We start from the raw sequence: 23,845 nt of genomic DNA on the forward strand, positions 1-23,845 counted from the left end.
ATGAATTGCTCCGGCTTTTTCCTCTGTCCATCCTTGCATTTTAAGACATCTTACCCTTATAGGCCTAGAAACCTCTGGAGGGTTGGCTACTGGTCTCACTGCCTTCCACTGAGAATTTGTGGCTTGGTTGTCATGGAGACATCGTATTTCTCCAAGAATTGCTCATATTGATCCGTAGCCGGGCGTAAATGGCCAAGCGAGTGTGAGGAAGAAAGGGGGCTGGGCAGTCCTGTAAAATGACCAGGGCTTGTGGGGGCGGAAAGCAGCTCACAGCAAACACTCAGGGGCAAAGAAAGAAGTGCTTTCGTTTCGGTTCGGGGTTTCTCTCGGCACTTTGGACCGTTGTCTTCTTTTGGGACAAACTGAAAGGAACTTGTTAGTTACGTGTCATGTCAGATCCTAGGTGCCTGGTCCTGACCCAGCTGTCAGCCTCCTAGCTCTGTGCAGTTCAGGGACACACAACAAAGAGGTAGTGACATGAATTATTTATTACTCTTCATGTGGATAACATTCTAGGATAAGAAATTAAGACACTTCTGACAGAGGTGCTTGTTTGCGGAGAAAGATTTTGATGAGGCATTAGATTTCCTCAGAGCAGAAGCATCTGATAGACAAAACGTCTCAGAAACGAACCAGGAGAAAGAGAGGAAGTTTCATGTTTCTTATAGGAGTTTAGTGGCATGGAGGGACCGTTTGGAGCTCTGAAATTACAACAATCCAGTCTCCAGTGCCCCCAAATAAACTTCAGAGCCTAAAGTCTCACCAAGTGTAGGGGCGCTAAGGCGATGAACAACTTCCTGGTGGCGTGCACACCTCCGTGTACTGTGTGGAGGTGGCGTAGAGATTGACCATCTTTACTACAGAAGAAACCAAAATTAGGAGCTCTGAAGTGATATTTGCAACACTGAATAAGGGAAGAGTGTCAGTAGCTAAGCTCACAACGATGTGGTGTGGGGAGGAGTGAGCTGAAGTCTGCAGCCATCATTCTTCCTGGTTCCTGTGGAACATCATCCCTCCATCTGAAATCCCCTTGAACATCTTCATGGATGTGCAAAATCACCCGGTTACGAAGCTGAGCCCGCTCAGCCTTCTAGCTGTAATGGATATTGACCTTACGTAGCTTAATGTAATGCTAACTGACTAATATATTTATTACCTCATTTTAAATGAATAGACTAAATGTTTAAGGAGTATTTAGAAAAGAAAAACAGAAATGATTTCTCCATACCAAGAGTTATCACTTCCTCCATTGTTCAGCCAAACACTGTCTTTATTTTTTAAATCTTTTCAAACTAAAACTTTATTCTAGGTTTTACAGCTGCATAACACCGACTTCACCCTCAGTCATAGGCAGAGAGTCGGAAGGACAAGGTGGCATGGAGAACCTGAAATATATTTTTGGAATAGACCTAAAGTTGCTCTCTTAAGTGCTGCTAATTTTTAAAATGCTCTTAGTAAGAATTCTTAACATTTTACATAAAATGACACAAATGACTTCCCAAGTGGAGTTTGAAGACAATAGGTTTATTTTTGATCTGACGTTACTCTCTAACCCCGAGCTGGCCAGAGAGCAGTATTTATAAATGGGCCACTCTGCATATGGGTCACAGCTCAGAGGCCTTGTAGAGCGTGCTCACCTGTTCTCTTGAGGGCTGTACCTTGCCCAGCTTGCCATTCTGATCTTTATTGGTTCAAGCCTTATACCCAGGTGAATGCCTGGAGTCCATTAAGGTTGGCGAAGCACCTGTCTACCAGAGCATTCGTGCTATTTCAACCTTGCTGGTGAACCTAGAGGTCTGGTCTGATGGGGAAAGTAACCCTCGGACATGTCTTTTCTTTGAAATAATTCATCAGCCGTGAGTTTTGGCTCACAGGTGAATTCCACATTTGAGCTTGTGTCTCCGACCCTAGGAAGTCTACCTACTTCTTCCCTGGCATTTATATGTTCCTGAAACCTATGGGGATAACATTGATGTCTAGTAATAGAAGCTCAGAGGCAGCAGCACAAACTTGCAGCTCCCTTTCTGGAATTCTAGGACCATTAGACTTTCTTTCCCTGGCTGTTTAAGGCCTGGCTGCTTCTCAACTTGAAAGCTTTCCCAGAAATGGTTTCAAGCTCATCTAGTTAACATCTGGATAAACCTCAGTGCTCCAGACTGTTTTAGAGAGGGCACCTTTCTTCTCATTTCATACTCATGATGATAAAAATTACGGGGCAATATTTACAGCCTTTGTGCCAATATTAATGAGAGACCTTGGCTTAGAAAATTAACAATCTAACCTCTTAATGTTCTAGGAACATCACATTGAAAAATAACTTCAGGGACTGGGTAGATGGCTCAGTGAGTAAGTGCTTTCCATGCAAGCACAAGAACTTGAGTTTGATCTTTAGCATCTATGTGAAAACAACAGCAACAAACAAAACAAAACAAAACAAAAAAAACCAAAACAGATATATTTCTGGGGAGGTAGAGACAGGGGAATCCCTAGAACATGCCGCCCTGCTAGTCTAACTGAACCAGAGAGCTCCAGGTTCAGTGAGAGGCCCTGTCTTAAAAAGTAGCTTAGAGAATGATAAAGTAAAATAGTCAGTATTAATCTCTGGCCACACACACACACACACACACACACACACACACACACACACATCTACATACAGGTAGTGTCAGTCGAAAATGGTGGACAAGAAAGAGTTTGGAAGTGCAAAAAAATAAAATGCCTTCATTAAGTTTTCACTTCGGTTTCAAAGTAGTTTATAATCAGTGTGTGTTCTGCCATTAATAGAACATTTTAGTGCTTTCTATGTAGCACGTTGTGCATGTGGATCTATATACATCACTGTCAATCAATATTACATTTGCATGAATCTGATGAACAAAACTAGAATTCTCACAGAGGATGATACATTGTGAAAAGCCAAGGTGAGATTTTTTTTCCCCTTTTACTATTCTGCCTCATGAATCACCAGCAAAAACCAGGAATCAAAAAGTAGGACAGCTTCGGGACCGTAGTGTTGGAGGGGCCTGATGATGATGCATGAGGCAGAAAGTGTGGACAGTGAGAGCTGAGCATCGATCATGGCCGCCTAACACACACTTTCGGCTGGGGCTGAAACCTGTTCTAGGGAAAGGGAAGAACACTGTCAGTAATAAAGTAATAAGTTCCTGCTGGTTTGGTTTAGCAATACCAATGTTTTAATTAATTTACCCAAAGAGAAAAATGTAAACATGAGCAGAATAAATTTTAAAGCAACATAACACTGTAGGCTGACTCACAGGAAAACACACACACACACACACACACACACACACACACACACACACACACACACAATATGCAGTACAATATTCATTAAAATGAAGAGCCTACTTTTTAAATTTTGCCAGAAGGAATGAGAGCTACTACTTTAGGGTTGTATTAATAATACAAAAAAAAGAGTTAAAAAAAAGCACACAGCTCCACTTTTTGAATAGTCAAATCAATTCATATTATACCCTCATTTTGTTAGCCTACACAGATAACTGCCGAAATGCTTGAGACACACATGTTTTGATTCTGCGATTCAATCCATACTTCAGCAAATATTTATAAAGCCTGGCACTGTGGTTGTAGATTGCTCTAAGAACAGTTAGGCTGCCTAAAATGTGGGAGAATTTGCCTAGTAAAAACCAAATTCATCATTTTGGAAGATTTTGTGGTTGGGACAATTAAAAGCGATTAGTAATAATGTATAGGATTAAAATGTATATACCTGTTTAATAAGACAGGGATATTGGTTATTATAGGATGCATTTTACCTGAGGGTGAGTGAATTGCAAAAATCACAAGCATTATTCCCTTTCCTCCTTTTGCCCCTTCCCTCCCTCTCCTCTATCTTTCTTTTCTTCTTGTTTCTATATTGCACCGAGTAACCCAGATACCTGCTTTCTTTCTAGGTCAGCCAAGACATCGTCCATGGATAGCGAAGGTGTGCTCCTGCAGGATGTGCTAGATGGATGGAGTCCCGAAAAAGGAATTCAATCTGAATTAACAGAGATGCACAAGCACACTATCTCTTTACCATCAAATAAAAGCAACGTTGTCATTGGTCTGTAGCAGATTCGCTAATATCTCAGCCAAAGTCTATTAAAAATGTTACCACTGATTGAGGATATCCAAATCCTAATTCAAAGCAATGATTGTCTAAGCGAGTCTCCTTCCTCCTCCTTATTTTCTGTCAATATTTGCAACAAAGAACGCCAGCCCACAGGCATAGATTTAACACCATTTCAGATCTTCATCTTCTCAGCTTCTGAATTGCAAGAGCCAAAGGAATTCACAAGACTCTCAATTCACGGTTGCTTCAAGGTATTTAACCCAAAGTGTTACCGATTTTGCCATGTTGAGTTAGGACATATTGTTCTAGTGGGTGCTTCGACTCAGACCAGGCCCTGCAGATCTCATCCTTAAACATGAAATGTCCTTTAGTCAATCTTTGACACCCAGGATCTAGCCTCGTGAGGTCCAATCAGCATGGAACTCTAATGACACAATGGCGAATGTCTTTAATTAAATCTTATTAGCCTCATAGACCTGACCTGGGGGGAGGGGATCCCACTTACAACACAGCAGGGCTCACTCTTTTGTTAGTATAAACATCCGCAGTTCTTTTCCCAGAGAGAAGCTGGGCTAGCAGGAATTCTAAAACTAAAATATGCAAAGCAGCATCCACAGACAGGATGAAAAGCACTCACCTGTTAAAGCAATTTGGATAATGTGCTGTGATTTTTATTGAGTGCTTAATTTATAGAAAACTATCAAAGATTATTAAAGTATATTTAAATGAATAGAAATATGCCCTGATCCATAGAACGATGGAATTAAAGATATATGATATGTACACGTATGTATATGTGCATACAGGTATATACACATATGTATGTGTGTGTGTTGTTCATATAATTTCATACGATTTTAATTCTGCTTTTCTGAGCATCAGCCTCAGATCCTGTGTTAGGATTCAGCAATCAGGGGGAAGGAGAGATTCAAAAGGAGAAATACATCTTCGAACTGACTTGCCCTGTAACCTTTGGGACTTAAAATTAATTATTGAGTTGGAAGAATACATCTAATATGAATATCAAAACCTGTAATGCCTTCAAAGTAGATGAAAATAATCCTTCATGTTTCCTAAAATAGCAGGTCTTTGCATGAAGTCAATTTTGATTTGTACTTAAACTGTAATATGTTGTTAACAGTAATAACCATGGAAACCATTATCTTCTGAACACGTTACCTGTTTGGATATGGCTATAAGTTATCTGAAGCAAGTTAGAAACAAGTCAGGCAGTGGGATAGATTGTGGTTTTCAAGGCCATCACAAGCATTTTGTGTGGCGAAATATTAAATAAGTGTATGTCTTCTAATGGAAAATTTTAATAGTTAAACCCAAGTACATATTCTAAGTCTGGTCTGTTTATTAAAAGTGAGTTTTATTAATTTCATTGATATGACCCATTATTCCCCTTACACAAAACAATAACAACATATCTGAATCGCTGCTGTATTAGCATAATTTCAGATCTAAAGAAACCATTAATAAATCCTTGACAAATATTTCATGGTGTCAGTAGTGCTGGGAAATCAGATATGGTGGAACCTTTACTTAACTATCCAGAGTTTTATGATTCTAGATCACCATAAGTCTGAGGTACTACAAATTCATATTAAATGGCTTCATCATAACTGTTTATCATTTTCTAAAAGCCAACACTACTTAAGAACAACAACACAACAACAGAATGACCCTTTTAAATCCTAAAAAAGAGAGAGTTAGAACTGGATGTGCTCCATCTCATGCTAGTGCTACTCGAGATGCAAATCCATCCCTGGGTCTGTTTGAAAATGCTCCCTCTAAGAGCACTGTCTTATGGCCACATTTTCAGTGATTTCTATTCTAGGAAAATAGCAAGTTGCCACTTGACTAGTTATGCTGGTCCACTTAGCACCACACCTCCCCTGTGGTGAAAAGCTGAGAGTCTGTCTTAGGTCTGTCCCTTAGTGAACACTGGAGTACATTCAATTGTTTGTACTTGGGGTCTTCCTGTTATTGTAATGAATTGTTAGATTAAAAATAATCTTGCCTCTCTTCTCAGCAATCATCTGGTACTATTTATGCCTGTGTACACCTATGTACAGAAATCTCATTCAGGCAAATGCCACATCTCCAGACATGCGTGCCAGGACCCTCCCTACACATTGTGAAGTTGTTCCCAGCGTGGTGCTTTGCCAGTGATACAGAAGATGGAGTCTAGAAAGTGCTTGGTGCCGAAAAAGAGGCTGACCCAGTGTGTCCTGGCAGTGTGGGCTCTCAGAACCTCATTGCCTTGGCCCGTTGTCAGGCTTCCTGGCAGTGCTCATCCAAAGCTCATATATTGGCTTGTGGATGGCAATGCAAACCCTGGAAAACACCCACTAAAAATCAAACATGCAGTATAATAAACATACAGCCCCAAGTGTTCCCCCAATGCTTTAGAAACTAAGCTAATTTCTGGAACATGAGAGATCAGGAAATGACAAGAATAGTAGGCAGGATATTTCCTCAGGGGCTGGCATCTGGGGTCATGTTTATCTCCTTTGTGTGTCCAATTTCCTGCAATTTTAAAATCCCTTTAGTATTATTCAAATCGAAGTTCTTAGAAACTATAGCATTTTTCCTTGATCATGATAATCTAGTTTTTCAGAAAATTAATGTATATGCTGTGTATTTAAACTGGGGTGTCAGAATAGTTTAATTCTAATTGATCTCAATCTTCATTTCACAGAATGGTGTCTTGTAATTTTTAAATTTAATTTCATACAGTTTACTTGATCAGTTATTTCAAGGCATTGCCAGACTCTTTTGTCCTCTACAAAATGGATTCTAGTGTGTATTCAATGTGCTCAAAGTTGCTGTTAACCACATAGTCTCCCCCTATGCAAGCATCTGTACAGTGCTTAGCATTCATTAAGGATTTCCTAAGTTAGCAGTAGTCAAATTTCGACTCGTTAAAAATGTCTTAAATGTTGTCCTCCACACAGTTAAATGCCATCCCTGCCACATTGCAGTGGCTCTTGCCTGGGTCACTTTGGTCAACAAGGAGCTTGCAGACAGCATGGGGAGTAAAAACATAAATAAAATGACCAGTGTCCAAAGGGAGCCTTGCTGCTGGAGACTCCCTTCTGGCTTCCATCCCTTGGATGGAAGGTGGCAGGTGTTATGTCACCTCCTGACTAGAGCAAGGACCAGGTTGAGCCTGCCCTGCCCAGAAGCTCTCTTACCCTTTTTACACTGGTTCTAACTTCCTCAGACCTCATCTTGAAATTTAAGATATCAGATTCCTTTTGTTTTCAGTTCTTTGGATCTGGTAAATATCGCACTAAAAATATTTGTATGATTAATTAAATTTTTTAAGCCATTCCTTTTCTATGGACCTGCTCATTTAGTTTTTAATAAATACACTGTTGCTTGCCAGCCCAGCCCACCCCACCCCAATTGATAGGGATATAAGTGGACTGTGATGGTTGCATCATTTCTACCATGAAAATTATGATGCACAAATGAAAGACAGGAAGGAAGGAAGGAAGGAAGGAAGGAAGGAAGGAAGGAAGGAAGGAGGCATATGAGTACTATGTGAAACTGGTATTCATAGACTACCTGAAATTGTTTACATTGGGGTGTGCGTGCATGCATGCATACGTGCGTGTGTGTGTGATAAAAGAGAAGATTCTTGGTGTCTCGGGTTCTCCCTTTTGACAGTTTCTCTGAATACCTTTACTTTATTGCTGCAGCACATTTTCTGTCATCCATAGGAAAGATCCTTTTTGTCTTCAGTAGCCTGATCCTTAGAAAGGTGGTAGGGATTTTTATTCAAGGACACAAGGTCTTGAACGGCAACGACAAACAGTTCGTATTTAGTACACAGCCAGTCTAAACCTGCAAAGTGCAAATGCCAGCAACATGCCAATATTCATAACGTTATGTAAAAGCAATAATTAGTTGGCACATGGCTCCTAGACCCATCATTTACTCACTTAGCAAGCATTTTAATTGCAATTATCTGCAAAGTCATCAAGCGCCTCTTAGATCCTGACACTGCATATTCTGGGAGAAGGTGTTTTCATGAATCTGAGAGAGAGAGAGAGAGAGAGAGAGAGAGAGAGAGAGAGAGAGAGAGAGAATTTCTGCTATGTTTTGACATACCACGAGCTTCCCGTACATTTTTTTAAGTATTCCCTGTTAATGCTGTAGGGTCAACTGCATTGCCGATCCAAATGAGTCTCTTCCATGTAGGATCAGAACTCTGCTATTTTTGCTCTCTCCTGTGTTGTTTCAGCTTCTGTTCTGTGTTCTAAATTTGGACTATGGGGGTCCAGGACAAAGAGAACTCAGGTCAAGATCATTGTTTTCTACCAGAGGAGGAACCCTGGGTATAAAGTTGCCCTGTGGGGCTGTTTTTATGAAAAGGGCAATTCCCCGAGATCAGCCCCTAATTCAAATAATCAGTGAGTTCCCTCCTCCCTGGTCTAAGTAAAGAATTCATCTTCTTATTTGAGAATTCAAGATAAAGGGGTAGAAATAGATACTCCTTTGTTTGGGATTGGGAAGTGGAGAGATAAATGTGGAGGTCTCCAGGGTATGTTCCCCACACAGCACCAGCTCTCATAGGTCCCCTCTGAGTAGAGTTGATTGGTCGTAGTCTTCTAGCCATGTAGGGGGCAGCAACACCCAAGGTTAGAAAATATCGGTCTCATTCCCTGGCTCTGGTCCAAAACATATTGTAACTGGAAAAAAAAATCCTTGTAGAAGAGAAAGGGCTTAAAGCACAAAGACAAATTCCTCTCCGTCCTCCCCTATCTCTAAAGCACTATTTTAAGGTTATGCTTAAACCCGTTCCCACAACTTGAAGACATCTGTCACTTCTTTCAATACGGAAGTCATATTCTCCTCCTGTTCAGGCTGACAGAATTTGTTTCTGCTTCTATGTTTACTAGAGTCTGATTCCTTTCCCTTTTTCCTGGCTGGAGCCTTTCTCTGAAGCAAACGGAAGGAAACTGCTTTCATCCCCGGCTATCTGCTTCTGGGGAAACAGAGCAAGGCCATCTATGTACATACACATCTGGGGAAGGGGGGCGAAGAACTGGAGAACTGTCTTGAGTAAATGTAGATGGACAAATTAATTTCCCCTGATCTTCCTAATGATAAGTGACTGCACACATCTGTCAAATGAAGGCCACCTCCACACCCAGAAGCCCAAGACACCAGAAAGTGAGGCCAGAGACCCTGCAGCAGCAGTCACATAGGCAAGGAGAGGGTATGGCCTTGCTGTGTGGTTGTGGGCCACATCCCTGAGGAAGCTGTTTACTCAAATGTGCATAAGGATTTGGGGCCGGTGTGCACACTGTTGTGTAAATAAAGTTTGCATTTCCTTATACTACAAAACTGGAGAAAAGGCTGTTCTTCTGTTCCTCATACTTTGGTACAACTCATGCATGTTATAGGAAACAGTTTTGTGAAGGCAGCTTCAGAACATTCCCATTGCATAGACTCAGTATGGACAAAATATCAAGAAAATGCCCACGGTTGCAGGCAGGTGAGCACATGGGCACTGACTCCCAAGGCAAGGAAGGTAAGAGAGCAAAAAGCCAAGGAAACTGTGCATCTCCTCTGGGTTTCCTTTCTCCTTTCTGTTGTTCCTTTGCCCAGTGGTTCTCAACCTGCCCAGGGCAGCAAACTTTTAAAGCAGTTCCTCATGTTGTGGTGTGACCCATAACCATGAAGTTACCTTTGTGGTTACTTCATAACAGCATTTTTTCTAATGTTATGAATCAAAATACAAATATCCATGTTTTTCGACAGTCTTAGGAAACCCCCCTAAGGAGGTCACAACCCACAGGTTAAGAACCACTGGCTCATGTCCTTGATCTCTTCTCTCAATCTATGTAGTTTGATAGAAATATTCTGAAATATAGTATGTTTATCGCAAGCATAGAATGTGGGATAAATGTAGAGAACCTTGGCTACTTGACCTTCCTTTTCTTCTCTTTTCTTAAAGGCCTGTGTGTGTGTGTGTGTGTGTGTGTGTGTGTGTGTGTGTGTGTGTGTGTGTAACTATTGGCATACTGTGGTACCTGTGTGAGGTCAGAGGTGTCAGTCCTCCTTAGAGACAAGGTCTCTTGCTAACCACTGCATGTGCAAGTCTGGCTGGCCCCCACGTTTGAAAAGATTCTCCATTTTCCATCCTCCATAGGAGAGGAGCATTTCCATTACAGACATGTGCCACCATGTCTAGCTTTTTATAGATTCTTGTGACTCGACCTTAGATTTTCATGCTTATATAGCAAATACTTTAGCCCTGGGCCATCGTCTCAGCCTCCTCTTTACTTTCTTACTAGAAAATAGTGATTATACAGTCTCCCACAGTGTCCTGAACCTTATTATGTTCACATGCACATGTGGCCTAAAACTTACAATTATGTGCACCATTTGCATATACTATTATTAATGAATAAAATATTACAATTATTTAAATCAGTATGCATACCAAATGCCTGGTTATTATCATCATTATAGACAGCCAGAATGGCACTCTAGTTCTTGGGTGGGTTTGTTACGCAGATTGGAGTATTTGGCATAAACTGTCATTTTAAAAATGTTTTATGCTAACTGGTCAAAGGTCAAAGGCAGTGTGGCCAAGTTTCAGCAACTGATTTAAAGGCCAAGGATTTCCACAGTATGATGGATACAAAAACAAAACAAAACAAAAAAATCAAATAGTTAATGTTCTGTATCATAAAAGATAATCTTCCAGAAACGCTTACATCTGAGTAGCGTGGATTGTAGTTCATCTAAGGTTGTTTGGAGCAAGTAACTTCCCTCTTATCTTCTGTCAATGCTACATCCTGATGCTAAAATGCACGTCTGAGTGCCTTTCTGTAAGTGTCATGGAAAACAAAGTAAAAACATATGTACCTCTAAAGAGGCATTGAAAACATAGAAAGTCAGAGTGCTGCTGAAAGACATTGGGTAAGGCATGGTGAAAGGATATGCTGACTTCTGCCTTCTCACACAGGGGACTTGTATTGAAAACCACTTCCTGATAAGCTAAACTGGAGCTACTCAGCTGGAAACCCAGTTTAAGTTAGCACTGACATAGAGTCCTGATTTCCTTCAAAGACATCACCCACCAACAGAACACATCTGGAATGGAAGCCTGTCCTTGGGGCCCCTCAGTAATGAGTGGTGAGATATTTCATCACAGCCAGGCTTCTTCTATTCTCTTTTCCTCCCTCTATTTAAGTGGGGGGAAAATAGACCATTTCTGGTTAAAGACCATTTCTGTTGGAGAAAATGAAAACCTAGAGAACAAACACAATCAGGGTGTGGCTCAGTTCTGGACCATATAGTAATAATTACAAAGTGACTATTACTAACAAAAGTTACCCTACTTAAGTGACACCAGAGTCAGTGCCCTTCCCTGTCGGGTCACCTGCCATCCATCCCTCCTCACACAGATTCAGGACTACCTGGAGCTTGAGCTCAGAGTTCCAACCAGAACATTAAGTACGTTATTGTACCAATCTGGTACCAGTAGAGTCTGAACTTCAAAACCCAGATGTCCCCAATACTAAACATCACATACCAGTCAGCTGACACATAATCTCACAGGTTAGGGTAGCAGCAAATAAAGACCTAAATTTCTTACCTAACAAAAGTAAGACGAGAAAGCCTCACAAGAACATCACAGAATTATAGCTCCAGATCTCATCGCAAAAACACAAACATGAATAACTGAAACAATATTCTTTCTCCAAAAACCAAGAATCCCAATTATAATATTCCCCAAGGAAGGCTACTCAACTGAAGAACAAGGTGAGAACTTTAAACAGCAATGAGGGAATTTCATGAAGAGAATAGAGAATGGGGAAGGGGGGGGTTCTCATTATCCTAGCCAAGCCATTTCTGTATATTCCTTCTATTTAGAAAAATGGAGACAAAAACAAAACAGCAATTGGTTACAAGATCATTAGAAATGAAGACAGGATGATCTAAAAGTGGATAAAAATCACACTGTAGAGAATTTCATCTAAAAACTATTGGGGTTTCAAATTACTTATGCAAACAGTGACTTGGAATCTAGCTGGGTTTATGGTTCTGATTGTATATTTCTTTGCTGGGTCAAGATCATAGATGAAGAAATTCCCCAGTCACTGCAATCCCTGAGCTCTCAGCAAAGCCAACCATGAGGTTGTGCTGATCTGCCTGTCTGTCCAGTCTATGCTGTGCTCCCCAAACCAACTTCCATACCAGAGATTTCCCTGTACATCTGACTGGATCTTAATAATTTCCTTTGCTTCCCAATGACTTCTTTTTGCTGTCTCATGAGTGATGTGAGTTACCGGTGACTGGGAACTGGAAACATTTTGAGCAGCAGGCAGCTAAGGATGACTGTCAAATACTGTATGCCTACATTGTTATCTATAGCGCTCAGAAGCCACGTACCTCTCTACTTCCCCAAAAGTTATGAAAACGTTCCCAGAATACACTATTCTAGTTTGTTCTCTTTCTGCTGTGATAAACACAATTCCCAAAAGGAACTGGAAGTGGGAGGAAGCCAGGGCAGTAGCTCAAGGCAGGAACTTGGAGGCAGGAATTAATGTAAAGCAATGGGAGAAATACAGCTTGCTGGCTTGCTCTTCGCAGCTTGTTCAAGTTGCTGTCTTATACCACCAAGACCCAGCAAAGGGACCCCCTACATGATATAGACTCCCCAGCATCAATCATCAGTCGGGAAAATGCCCCAAAGGTCTTACTCACAGCACAATCTGATGGAGGCAATCCCTCAAGTTTAGATTCCTTCTTCCCCGAAGTTTGTGTCAAGTTGGCAACAACTAACCAGCACCAACACAAAACCGTGCACATAAAGCTAGCATCTCTTCCACCTTGCAGGTTATCTTTTGGTTTTATTTAAATAACATATGCATTTTGTATGCTAAATTAGTAAAAATTTAAAAGCTACCATCCCATCAATACTTACTGGATATGATTTGTCTATGACTTTGCATATGGTTTGCTCAGTCCTCATAGACTTTTATGAGGTAGTGTCTTCTCAATGTATAAACAAGGATACAGAAACTCAGAAAAGGTAAGTGATTTAACAAAGGAAACACATCCAGCAGCAGGGTAAAGGTGTTTTCAACCTGCCAGTGTGGTGGATAAGTCCACAGACTCTGCATACAGGCCTTTGGGATTATTCTAGATCTCTTGCAATGACCTGGATTTTTAGTGTTTTTCCATCAGGTTCTATCAGGAGTGAGAGCAGTGCAACTGAAAAAAAGCAGAATCTGGGTGTCTGCTAGGCAGCGTGGCTGGGAGAATCAGCAGCCAGAGTGTTACCACTTTTTAACAATAATTACCAGCAAGTTATTGATTTGATCTAAAATGCAAGAATAGGTACCTGCATTCTTCCAGCATCATATAATCTATATCTTTGTGTCATTTACCTGAAAGGCCCTAGGGAGAGACACTTTGAAAACAGCAGGTTTAGGCTTTTTCTGTTCTACACTGCCTCCTAGGTAGATCACCAAGGCACAGGCAGATGGCAGACACAGTGGATGCCTACCAGGTGCCAACTACTCCACTAATTCTGTTTAGTTTCCTATTGCTGTGATTTTGAGTTATTTTAGCTCATAATTCCAAGTTTGAGTCAGTCAGAATTGGGGGAGGCAAAATAGGAACTCAGCACAGCTAGTCACATCTACAGTCAAAAGCACAGAAACAATGAATGAATACATGCTAGCTTCATACAATTCAGAATTCCCTGCATAGAGAATGGTACCACCCACAGTGGGTAGGTCTCCACATTCTAATTAAAATAAGTATGCTAATCACCACTGACATATGATAGGCCAAACGAATATAGACAAAGTCTCACTGACTAGTGAGACTAGATTGGTGTTGGGTTGACGGTGGTCAATGTTTCTCTGTTCATATTTAGCATTGCAATACCCAAGTTTTGTCAAGTCCAAGCCTCTGGTTTTAGCTGTTCCCTGTGGCCTTTGTGTTCCAATCTATTCCTGTATAATTGAACATGTCTTTCCACCTATGGCTATCCTCCACATTGGGTTCACTGGGTCATTGAGCAGCATGTTCTCGGAGCCCTCAATGTGTTTCTGTGTGCATAAGGGCTTTTGACCAGATAAGTGGCCTTTTGAGTGAGAAAAACTAACTAGAATGAACTTCCCAGCCAGCATACCAAGGTCCTCCCCTGTATTACATCAAGGTCCTTCTGTGATCCTTCGGTGGTATTTCTTGATGAGAAAAGCAATTTAAGGATGATTTCAGCACTTTCAACAAAATTGCCAGCTCAATTGTTGAAGGCAAGAATCGCTCACCCTCAGCACCATTAACATCCTCAGTCAGGTAGTTGTTTCTCTGTACATTGAAGGACATTTAACAGCACCTCTGGCCTCAACTACCAGAAGCCTCAGGTTCTCCCTCAGTTACAGCAATCAAAAATGTCCCAAGACAGTGTCAAATGTCCCTTAGGGAGCCAAATGGCACCTGGTTTGAAAACACACATTGAAGGTGAAAACCTAACTGAAATCTCCAGGCAAACATTTATAATGTGCTTCACTGGGTTTCACTCACTTTGGGGTATACGCTGTCACCTAGGTTCAACCCAAAACCATCCTCTGCTATCTCACTATCGCCTCAGCTAAATTGTTGCTATCTTCATGAGTTCAGCTCTGCCTGCTTGTAAAAGATCATTACAGAAGGACTTGTGTACTGTTGATGTCCCCTCACAGAAGGAGGGCATGGAGAGTCATAGGACTCTCGACTGAGTATTTAGCCACCTCTCCTAAACTATCTGCCATAATTGGACATGGCCTCAGGGAGGGGCTTGAGTTCATAGGTCGTGGAAGATTAGCAGAAGGGGCATTCCACCTATATGACTATAGGAAAGCCATTATCTATGTGGGGTGAAGACCTTACAGTGTGCCTGGTTGGGGTTGTTCACATCATCTATTTCTTCTCACTCAATAAACTTATTGGGTCTACTTTTGGGGAAATCGAACTTTGGGTTGTCATTGGAACCATAGACTGAGGGTAGACATTGCTTAGCCCCACCCTCCAGGGAGAATATAAATTTTCTGAAAAAATGAGAAAGTAATTTTCTATTTTGCCCACATCTCTTCCTTTCTCTAATTTCTATAGCCCGATCCATCAGAGCACATGTCCCTCAGACATAGCTTCACGTACTCCAAACTCACATATTCATCTGCAAGGCCCATCATCTCTTGGACCCCTGGGCTCACAGTGAGATCATTTTTTATTAAAGAATATCTTTCTCTTCTTTCCCCTCCCAGCATGAACTCTCTCTCCAATTATCTTCTATTGGATTCTCTAAGTAGTTCATAACTATGTCTTTGCTGTGTCCCCACGGCAGCTGCCTCAGTTCAGCCCAGCTGTGTTGTTACAGGAACCTCACGATGGTTCTCCTGCTGCCATCTCATCCTGCGTGCTGCTACTAAGACTCACTCTCTGAGATGCAAATCTAGTGTATCTCTCCTTTGGATGCATTCACTACCTTTCTAGCAGAGCCTATGAAACCCTCCATAAAGTACCCTTACTTCCTACTATTGTCCAGTAATAAAGTAGTGGAGATTTTATTTCTTTCTAGAATAAAGGCACAGTAAGAATTTAATGTAGAAATTATAGACATAATTGAATATATCCTGTTGTATTTAAGTAATGGATTGTAGGCCTATAATAGATTTAAGAAAGCAATGTTCTTAGTTTTAGGCTTTTAAACTAGGAGAGATAATAAAATCTCATCATATATTTTGGGTGTGCCAAAATGTCAGACCAATTTTCTTTATAAATGAATATAATTTCTAGTGTTGATTGCCTAACTCATTTTTTTCCAGGTAGTAAAATGTTAGCCTCAACTGAGTCAAAGTTTCTACTCTTTTCACTGGGTAATACCTACATGCCAGGGCTTGGGTATCTGTGTGGACTTTAGTGCACACAAGACAGCGTTCAGAGCAAGAGAGGCAATTGCTTAGCATGAAGTAGCTGATACAAATGAAGACTAACAGAGACATGGTTCATTCTGAAAACATAAGTGTATAAGGTGTCTGTTTATTCAGGGGTGGAACAACTGGCTAAGGAAAATCATTCAAGAATCTCCAATTGTCCCAAAAGGAGATTACAACATTAGACTGACAACCTTCTGTTCACTGAGTTTCCTTCCAACAAACTGCACACCTCCAAACACAGTGGGTGTACCATCAGAACACATGCTAGAATGAATCCACAAAGCAAATACATCTGGACACTTAAAAGAAAATTCTGATTTCTTTTTTATGACACAGTCATGTAAACTCCTTCCTGGATGCCGACCTCAATCACAAAACTGAGAAACAAAAAAGAAATATTTTCTTCTCCTGTTCTGGGCCATCTTGGGTAATAGGGAAACAGTAAAATATTGAGTAGAGTATAGAAAAGGGGGGGGGCATTTATCCTGCTATTCTGACTGCTATTACCAGGAAGTACTATCATTTCTGAACTACTCAACAGAGAATCCATACCAATAAGTAGGAACATTTTTTACAAAAGCAGTATAGTAACACCTGACATGTATACAGCGCCTTCTCTTTGCAGATATCCATACAGGATCCTGGGGTCACTTTATCTATCAAATGTTGAAGTCTTGGAGAGTGCAGTGGTGGCCCTGCTCTGCACGACAAGGTCACACAGTTCCTGGTACACTGCCCTGGGAACCCTGTAGGTAACTGAGCATGTTCTACTCTCAATCTGAAACCCAAAGGTAAACTCTCCATTTGGTTCATGCCTACTTAATTGTGGAGCAGATTTTGTGAAGCTGGAGGACCTTTGTCCAAGTCAGATTTATTCTGCTGTTTCATAATTTGGAGAAGGATATTTCAGAATTAATTTTAAAGTGACAATATAAACAAGAATCACTGCCAATATCTAGTTCCGATATTGTCTCACTGTAGATTTGAGGCAGGTGTGTGTGTGTGTGTGTGTGTGTGTGTGCACATGTGCTTTCACAAATGTTAGTGTTGTATGTACATGTTAGCATCTGTGTGTTTATTCTCACATATGTTTGTGTTGTGTGCACATGTGAATATATATGTTTAATCTCACATATGTATGTACTGTGTGTACATGTGAATATATATATGTTTACTCTCAGATATGTATGTACTTTGGGCACATGTGAATATATATATATATGTTTACTCTCACATATGTATGTACTGTGCACACATATGAGTGTGTGTATTTATTCTCAGCTCAAATGTTTGTGTTGTGTGCACATGTAGAGTGGATATGTGTAGGCCAGAGGTTAATATTGAGTGTCTTCCCCAGTTGCTTCCCTCCTACTATCTCTCTTTCTAAACCTGGAGTTCACTTACTCAGCTGTCCTGGCTGGTCATCAAACCTCAGAGATGTAGTCAGCAAGCCTTGGAGACCTTCCCATGTGTGTTTGCCCAGTGATGGATCTCAGGCATGAACTGCAATATCAGGGGTACTGGGGATTGAACATGGGTTCTCATGCTTCTGTGGCAGTCAACTGATCTGTCCCCTAGTCCCAAGCATTCCTAATTTCATCTTTAATGAAGAGATAGTCATCTTCAAACATGAAGGTGCTAAGAATTACTGGGATATCACAACACACCTCTGAAAGTGACCACTAGTATACTCAGAATTGCATGGGGGATAAAAAAGCACACACTTTCCTTTCCCTTGCACTGAGCATGTGTACAGAAAGCACCCCGTGGCTGCTGATCTTGTTGGATGGGCAGGGGTTGAGAGTGGAGTTGTGCTATTACTTAAGAGAGAGGTTCACTTTCATCATGGTAACGGTATAGATTAGGAGTCAAGGATTTGATTTAATAATCTTTGGGTGTGTCGGATATTTGATGCCTCCAATTAACCCTGTCTACTGAAAGGAAAAAATAACTTCCTGCAGTTTCTCTCACTAAAGACGTGGTGTGTTGAGCAGCATGGTAATAGGGCAGCTTCTGCATACTGTGAGATAGTCCAGCATCAGTCTGGGCAAGACTGTTTGGGAGGACCAGCTGAGGAAGGAAATGACAGAGGAAATAAAAAGATTCAGAAAGCTGGTACAAGAGTCAACAAATGGTAAAGAATGCAAACACTGACACAAACAACCTACTGTGTCATTTCTAGATCAGAGAGATGTAGAAAGTCAATTTAGGGTGAGGACCCAGCCTTTCTGGATAACAGCACAGACATCTAGTTGATCATAATTACCAAGCATGTTAAGTGTCCACCAGGAATGCTTCATTCTCAGATCAGATTAGAAAAACCTCTGTTCAGCAAGCATTTTATTTTTAATGTCTGCTATGGACAAAAGAACTGTGTTCTGTCTCAGCAGTGAAATGCTACAATGACAAGATACAGCTTTATCTTTTAAGCAGGAAGTTCATGCAGACAGATGCAGGTGTGTGGTATAAGACCGGATGAGGGAACACAGCAGAACTCTGGAAACATGAGCTTTGGAATTAGATGATTTTTAGAAGTAACTCTCCCCTTTACCAGCTATTCGGAAACATTTTCATATTAAACTCATGTCATTTAAATCATACAAAACTTAAGTGTTGAAATATTTGAAATATTTTATATCGTATTCTTTCAATTAGATTAGTTTCAAAACTAATATTGAAACTGGAGAGATGGCTCAGTGGTTACGAGCGATGGCTGCTCTTCAAGAGGACTTGAATTTAGTTCCCAGAATCCATGTCGAGCAGTTCACAGCCACCTATAACTCCAGCTCCGGGGATCTAATGACACCTTCTTTTGGACTCTGCAGAAACCTGCACTCACAAGAGTTTACATACTCCCACATGAGACACGTCGTGTCCTGAATCTGATAAACTGATTTAAATCCTGGTAGGTTGGTTGAGAGAACAAATGAAACTGCATCTTTTAAAAGAATCTCTAAGTAGATTTGAAATCTGGAAGATGGCAACAGAGAAACCTATCTGGTGGTCTTGGTAATCAGAAACTAAAGCCCATTATTATGAAGGCATCATAGAAATCAGGGCACTGCTGTTGGCAACCGCAAGTTACTAGCTCTACTTTCTCTGCCACTAAAGGGAGAGCACGGGGAGAATAAAGGCTCTCAGAACAGAGGCTCCCAAGGCCATAGAAATGTTTGCAGAGCTATGTGTGTAAACCTGGACCTCAGCACCCTGCTGCCTCACTGAAGGGAAAATGAGAAACAGTGAAGTACGGTAAAAAGAATTTCTAGTCTGTCTCTTAGGGAATAGACTTCCCATTCAAGTAAGTAACTCTTTTATGATATAGAGAGTGAGAAAAAGGAAGACATAACAGTGCAGCCAGTCTCCAAGGGCAGAAGGTTGTAGAACGATACTGAGATGACTGGTCTTGGGAGGGCAGGAAGCCCCAGGGAAGCATCCAGGAGCCAGAGGGAGGCAATGGATTGCCAGTTGGAAAGCGGTGAGTGGCAGAGGAGAGAGCACCTGTGGACTCTGTTTTATGTTACTGCAGCAAAGACAGCCACAGAGGAAGAAAGCCTGTCTGTGAAAAAGAATGTGGGTTCCAAGATCATAGGGATATGACCTGAGGTCACTAAGTTAATGCAGGGATTCCTGCAGTTACAGCCCATACAGATAAGGGAATTGCATCCCACCCAGAACAAGACAACCTTCTGGAATATTCCAAGCCTGAGGCTTTTTGCACTCATTCACAGGGCCTCTGCAACAGCTGGCATCAGACTTCCTACACTGAACTAGAAGTCCTTTTGATTTTCATCTTCCCTAAGAGTACTCAAATATAGCATGGTCGAGTCTTTGCTATGAGCGAATAATGTTCTCAGTGCTTAGGGAGCATACAGTATGGGCACAGCACAGCAGGATAGAGTGTTGTGGAGAGATACACACCAAACTGCAAATTACAGGGAAGCCAGTGGTTTAAAGAAGCTCCTTTGTATCTACAGAGGAAGGAAATTTTTAAATGGGGAATTGAAAGGGTCAAAAAAAAAAAAAAAGCTAACATTTGATCTGTATCTCCAAACTCCTGTATTTAGAGATGTTATGTTAGTTAAGGTTTTCTAGAGGAACAGTCTGATAGATGATGGACTGCTTTCATATAGATACGATTTATTAGCTTGACTAGGTATTTCAACCCTGGCAGTCTCATATTTGAATATTGAGAATATTTTCTCAGTCTGTAAGGCAGAGTGTCTTAGTAATACCAGCCTGGAGCTTAAGGCCTGGAAGAATTCCTGTGGATCTTCTGGCCTTCAGTCTACATTGAAATCCTTAAGGATCTAGTTTGGACACCAGAGATGGGCTGCTGAAGCCGCAGAATGGATGTCAGTGACAGCAAGAGTGTAAGCAAGCAGGCAAAGGTTACTTCCTTTTCCCTTATCCTTCTACCTGAGTTGTCACCGGAAGGTGCTGCCCACATTTAGAGTGTCTTTCCACTTCAGATAACAAGACCAAGAAAGTCCCTCACCGGAGGGCCTGGTGTATTGCATTTTGGTTGATTCAAGTTCCAGTGAGATTGACAACCAAGATTAGCTGTCCCAGATGCTAACTGGCCAGAGACTCTATATCTGATCACAGCTTACTCCAAACACTTTAACCAGTTAATGAATTGAAAAACTGGAATCTGGAAAGAAGAGAAAACAACAACAACACATTATTTCCATATAGTTTAAGGTACAAACTAGGCAAGTGAGGTAACGGTTCCTCTAGAGGGAAGACAGAGAGGGACAGGGCTCATGAGGGGCAATGCAGAGCTAGAACAAGAACAGGGAATGACAGCAGCAGGGATGGATGATTTGCTTCTCCATGGTAGGCTCCATCTGTCTCCCTAGCTCACAGCTCACACCAAGGGAGGCTGTTGCTAGGGTTCAAAGAGAGGCTGCTGGGAGGCCTCCTACCAGCATGTAAGGAGAGAGCGCTTCCCCAGCAGAAATCTGGGGCTAGCTACCTATAGAATATTTCATTTATTTCCCAAGTGAGGGTGTAGTGAAGCTTCGCTAGAAATATCTTGCACCTCATGTCTGTGTGTGGGTTGCATATAATTCATTTACATATTAAATATCATATTATATTTATTTAACACCTTTCTATTACTGTGACGAAATACACGAGCTCACTTAAAAACTAGAAAGGTTCACATTGGCCTGTGGGGTTGATAGTTTCTTAAGCAGGGGCCATTGCTTTCAGACCCCTGTAAGTTCATGGTGTATGTATGCACAGCAGAGGAAACTGTTTGCCTCACATCGGGAAGCACAGAGAAATGAAATAAGGCCAGTATCCTAAAATCTCCTTTTGAAGTCATGTACCAAATGACCTAAAACTTTCTACCAGCCTTTACCTTTTAATGCTTCTACAGCCTTTTCCAAAATCATGCAAAAGCTGCCTTAAAGACATGGGCTTTGGAGAGTATTTCAGAGTTAGATTACTAAGCAGTCTCCAGATTGATGCATAACAAATACTTGGAATCAGGAGGAAAGATGATCATCTCTGAAGGCTTTCTCTAATAATTGTCAAAACCAGAGATCAAGAGTGGGGGAAGGTATACCCTGCCACAGAAAATGCATCCACACCTGCCCGCTTCTCTTGGCAGAACCTGCCTGATTACTGGCTCTTGCCATTAATCACCTGTCAGGAATTGCCTCTCCCACACCTGACACGGGTACCCTGACAGCTTTTGCCTCCATGCTCCTGAGTGATGGAGGGATGGTTAGGCCTTTTCCATCATGCATTTTGATCACACTGTCATCCCGAGGTGACACACATCTCCTGCCTGGGACTTGGCCCCAAACATGTCAGCCCCAGTGTGATATCCTATGATGGTTGGCTAGAAGATTCCAAAGACAGATTGATGGCAGTCAGGATTTGCTAGGTGTCAGCGCCAGGTCACCTGCTGTGACACATGAGCTGTAGGCTCACACAGAAGTACAGCAGGCAGATGAGACTGGCTGCGTTGGCCTCTTCGGCATAAGGCTGGGCCTAATTGCAAAGGTGCTCAGCTGTGTCTCTTCCAGGGTCAAAGGCAGGTCAGGAGAGGCCAGAATTCTAAAACAGAGGGAAGGCGGAGTTTCTGTCTTGGCACAAATTATTCTGAAAACACTTTGATGGCAGCCTTGGCAAAGAAAGAACTGGAGACAGGAAAGCAGGCTTCTATGACTCAGAGACCAAACATTCTAAGAGAAAGGTAGAGTGGTTAAGCCCAGAAGATCTATGCATGGAGCCCACTTGCATAGGAAGCATGCTTGTCGTCAGTATCATACTCCGAAAACGGTTTTACCCGCAAAGTCAGTAAAATCCTCCCCTGGTAGGAAGTCAAAGCTTCTACCTCTGTCTCACAGCACTCTGATCTTGTCTCAGCATTTCTTACTATTTTCTCCCTCCTTTGCATTTTTAAAGATATTTTTATTAGTCCTTGGAGTGTTTCCATCCTGCATGTCTCTTCTGTGGAACAGCAGGCACTTGTTTTCTGTCTGGCTTCTCTCACACTGAAGTGAACTCCTCCCCCTCATGGAAGACTCGATGGACATGGATATGCACCTCAGAACTACCTTTTCGGTTGTGAACTAAAGGCCGACAAAGACTATCCCTTTAAAGTGGATAATGATGAAATGAGTACCAGTCATCATGAAGAACGGTCAGTGTAGGAGTGGGGGCAAAAGACAAGTTACACGTCGTAGAGGCAGAAGCAGCGAACTATGAAGGCAGTCCAATGAAAGTACCACCGGCTACTGTGAGAATGTCTGCACGACCAACAGTTTCTCTTGAGGGGCTTCAAAACTACACCACCTATGGCCTAAAGGTTGAAGTGTGGCTCAGGGCCTGTGCGCATTAGTGGACAGCACCTAGTAGCTGTAGAGGAAGATGCAGAGTAAGAAGATGAGGATGAGGAAGCTGTAAAACTGTTAGGCATGTCTGGAGAGATCTGCTCCCGGAGGTGGTAACAAGGTTCCACAGAAAAAAGGTAAAACCTGATGAAGAAGATGATAATGAGGATGAGGATGAGGAGGATGATTCTGATGAAGAGGAAACTGAAGAAAAGGTTCCAGTGGAGAAATCTGTACCACAGATTTTGTCTGAATACCACAGCCAAAAAATGCACAAAAAACAAACAAAAATAGAAATGACATAAAGCCATTAACACCAAGATCAAAGGGTCAAGAGTCCTTCAGAGAGCAGGAAAAAAATCCCAAAACACCAAAGGACCTAGTTCTGTAGAAGACATTAAGGCAAAAATGCAAGCAAGTATTGAAAAGGTTCTCTTCCCAAAGTGGAAGCCAACTTCATTAATTATGTGAAGAATTGTTTCCAGATGACTGACCGGGAGGCTATTCAAGATCTGTGGCAACGGAGGAAGTGTCTTTAAGAAAATGGTGTAAACAGTTTGAAATATTCTGTCTTACTTCATTCCTCTAATAATTGATATATGGCTGTCCTTTTTACAGTGCAAAGTGAGAACTTTGCCTACTGAGTTTGATAAATGTTGTCCAGGTTCAATTGCCAAGATTGTGTTGTCTAAAATGCCTGTTTAGTTTTCAAGGATGGAACTCCACCCTTTCCTTGGTTTTAAGTATGTATGGAATATTATGAAAGGACATAGTAATAGCGGTGGTCAGATACGGAAATGGTAGGGAGACAAAAATATACATGTGAAATAAACTCAGTATTTTAATAATAAAAACATATTTTATTAATTCTTTGAGATTTCATACACTGTATTTTGATCATACACATCCCTGACCCCCTTCTCCCAGATCCACTCTTA

The 23,845-nt window shown here is 41.4% G+C and overlaps 1 protein-coding gene and 1 pseudogene across 3 annotated transcripts in view; both read left to right on the forward strand.

Moving 5' to 3' along the window:
- The window catches only part of Wdr72 (WD repeat domain 72), a 183,232-nt gene extending 175,800 nt beyond the window's left edge, over positions 1-7,432 (forward strand). For 2 of the 3 annotated variants that reach the window (XM_039081139.2, XM_063265177.1), the window contains one exon: positions 3,936-7,432. In XM_039081139.2, coding sequence (XP_038937067.1) covers positions 3,936-3,991 — 56 coding nt within the window. In that variant the 3' untranslated portion in view covers positions 3,992-7,432. The remainder of the gene's footprint in view (positions 1-3,935) is intronic. The other variant, NM_001135719.1, reaches the window with a different exon arrangement.
- Positions 7,433-22,590: 15,158 nt separating this feature from the next.
- On the forward strand, positions 22,591-23,473 carry Npm1-ps4 (nucleophosmin 1, pseudogene 4; annotated as a pseudogene).
- Positions 23,474-23,845: the final 372 nt, after the last annotated feature.

This window comes from Rattus norvegicus, chromosome 8 (genome assembly GCF_036323735.1).
Source record: "Rattus norvegicus strain BN/NHsdMcwi chromosome 8, GRCr8, whole genome shotgun sequence".
Taxonomy (NCBI): Eukaryota; Metazoa; Chordata; class Mammalia; order Rodentia; family Muridae; genus Rattus; species Rattus norvegicus.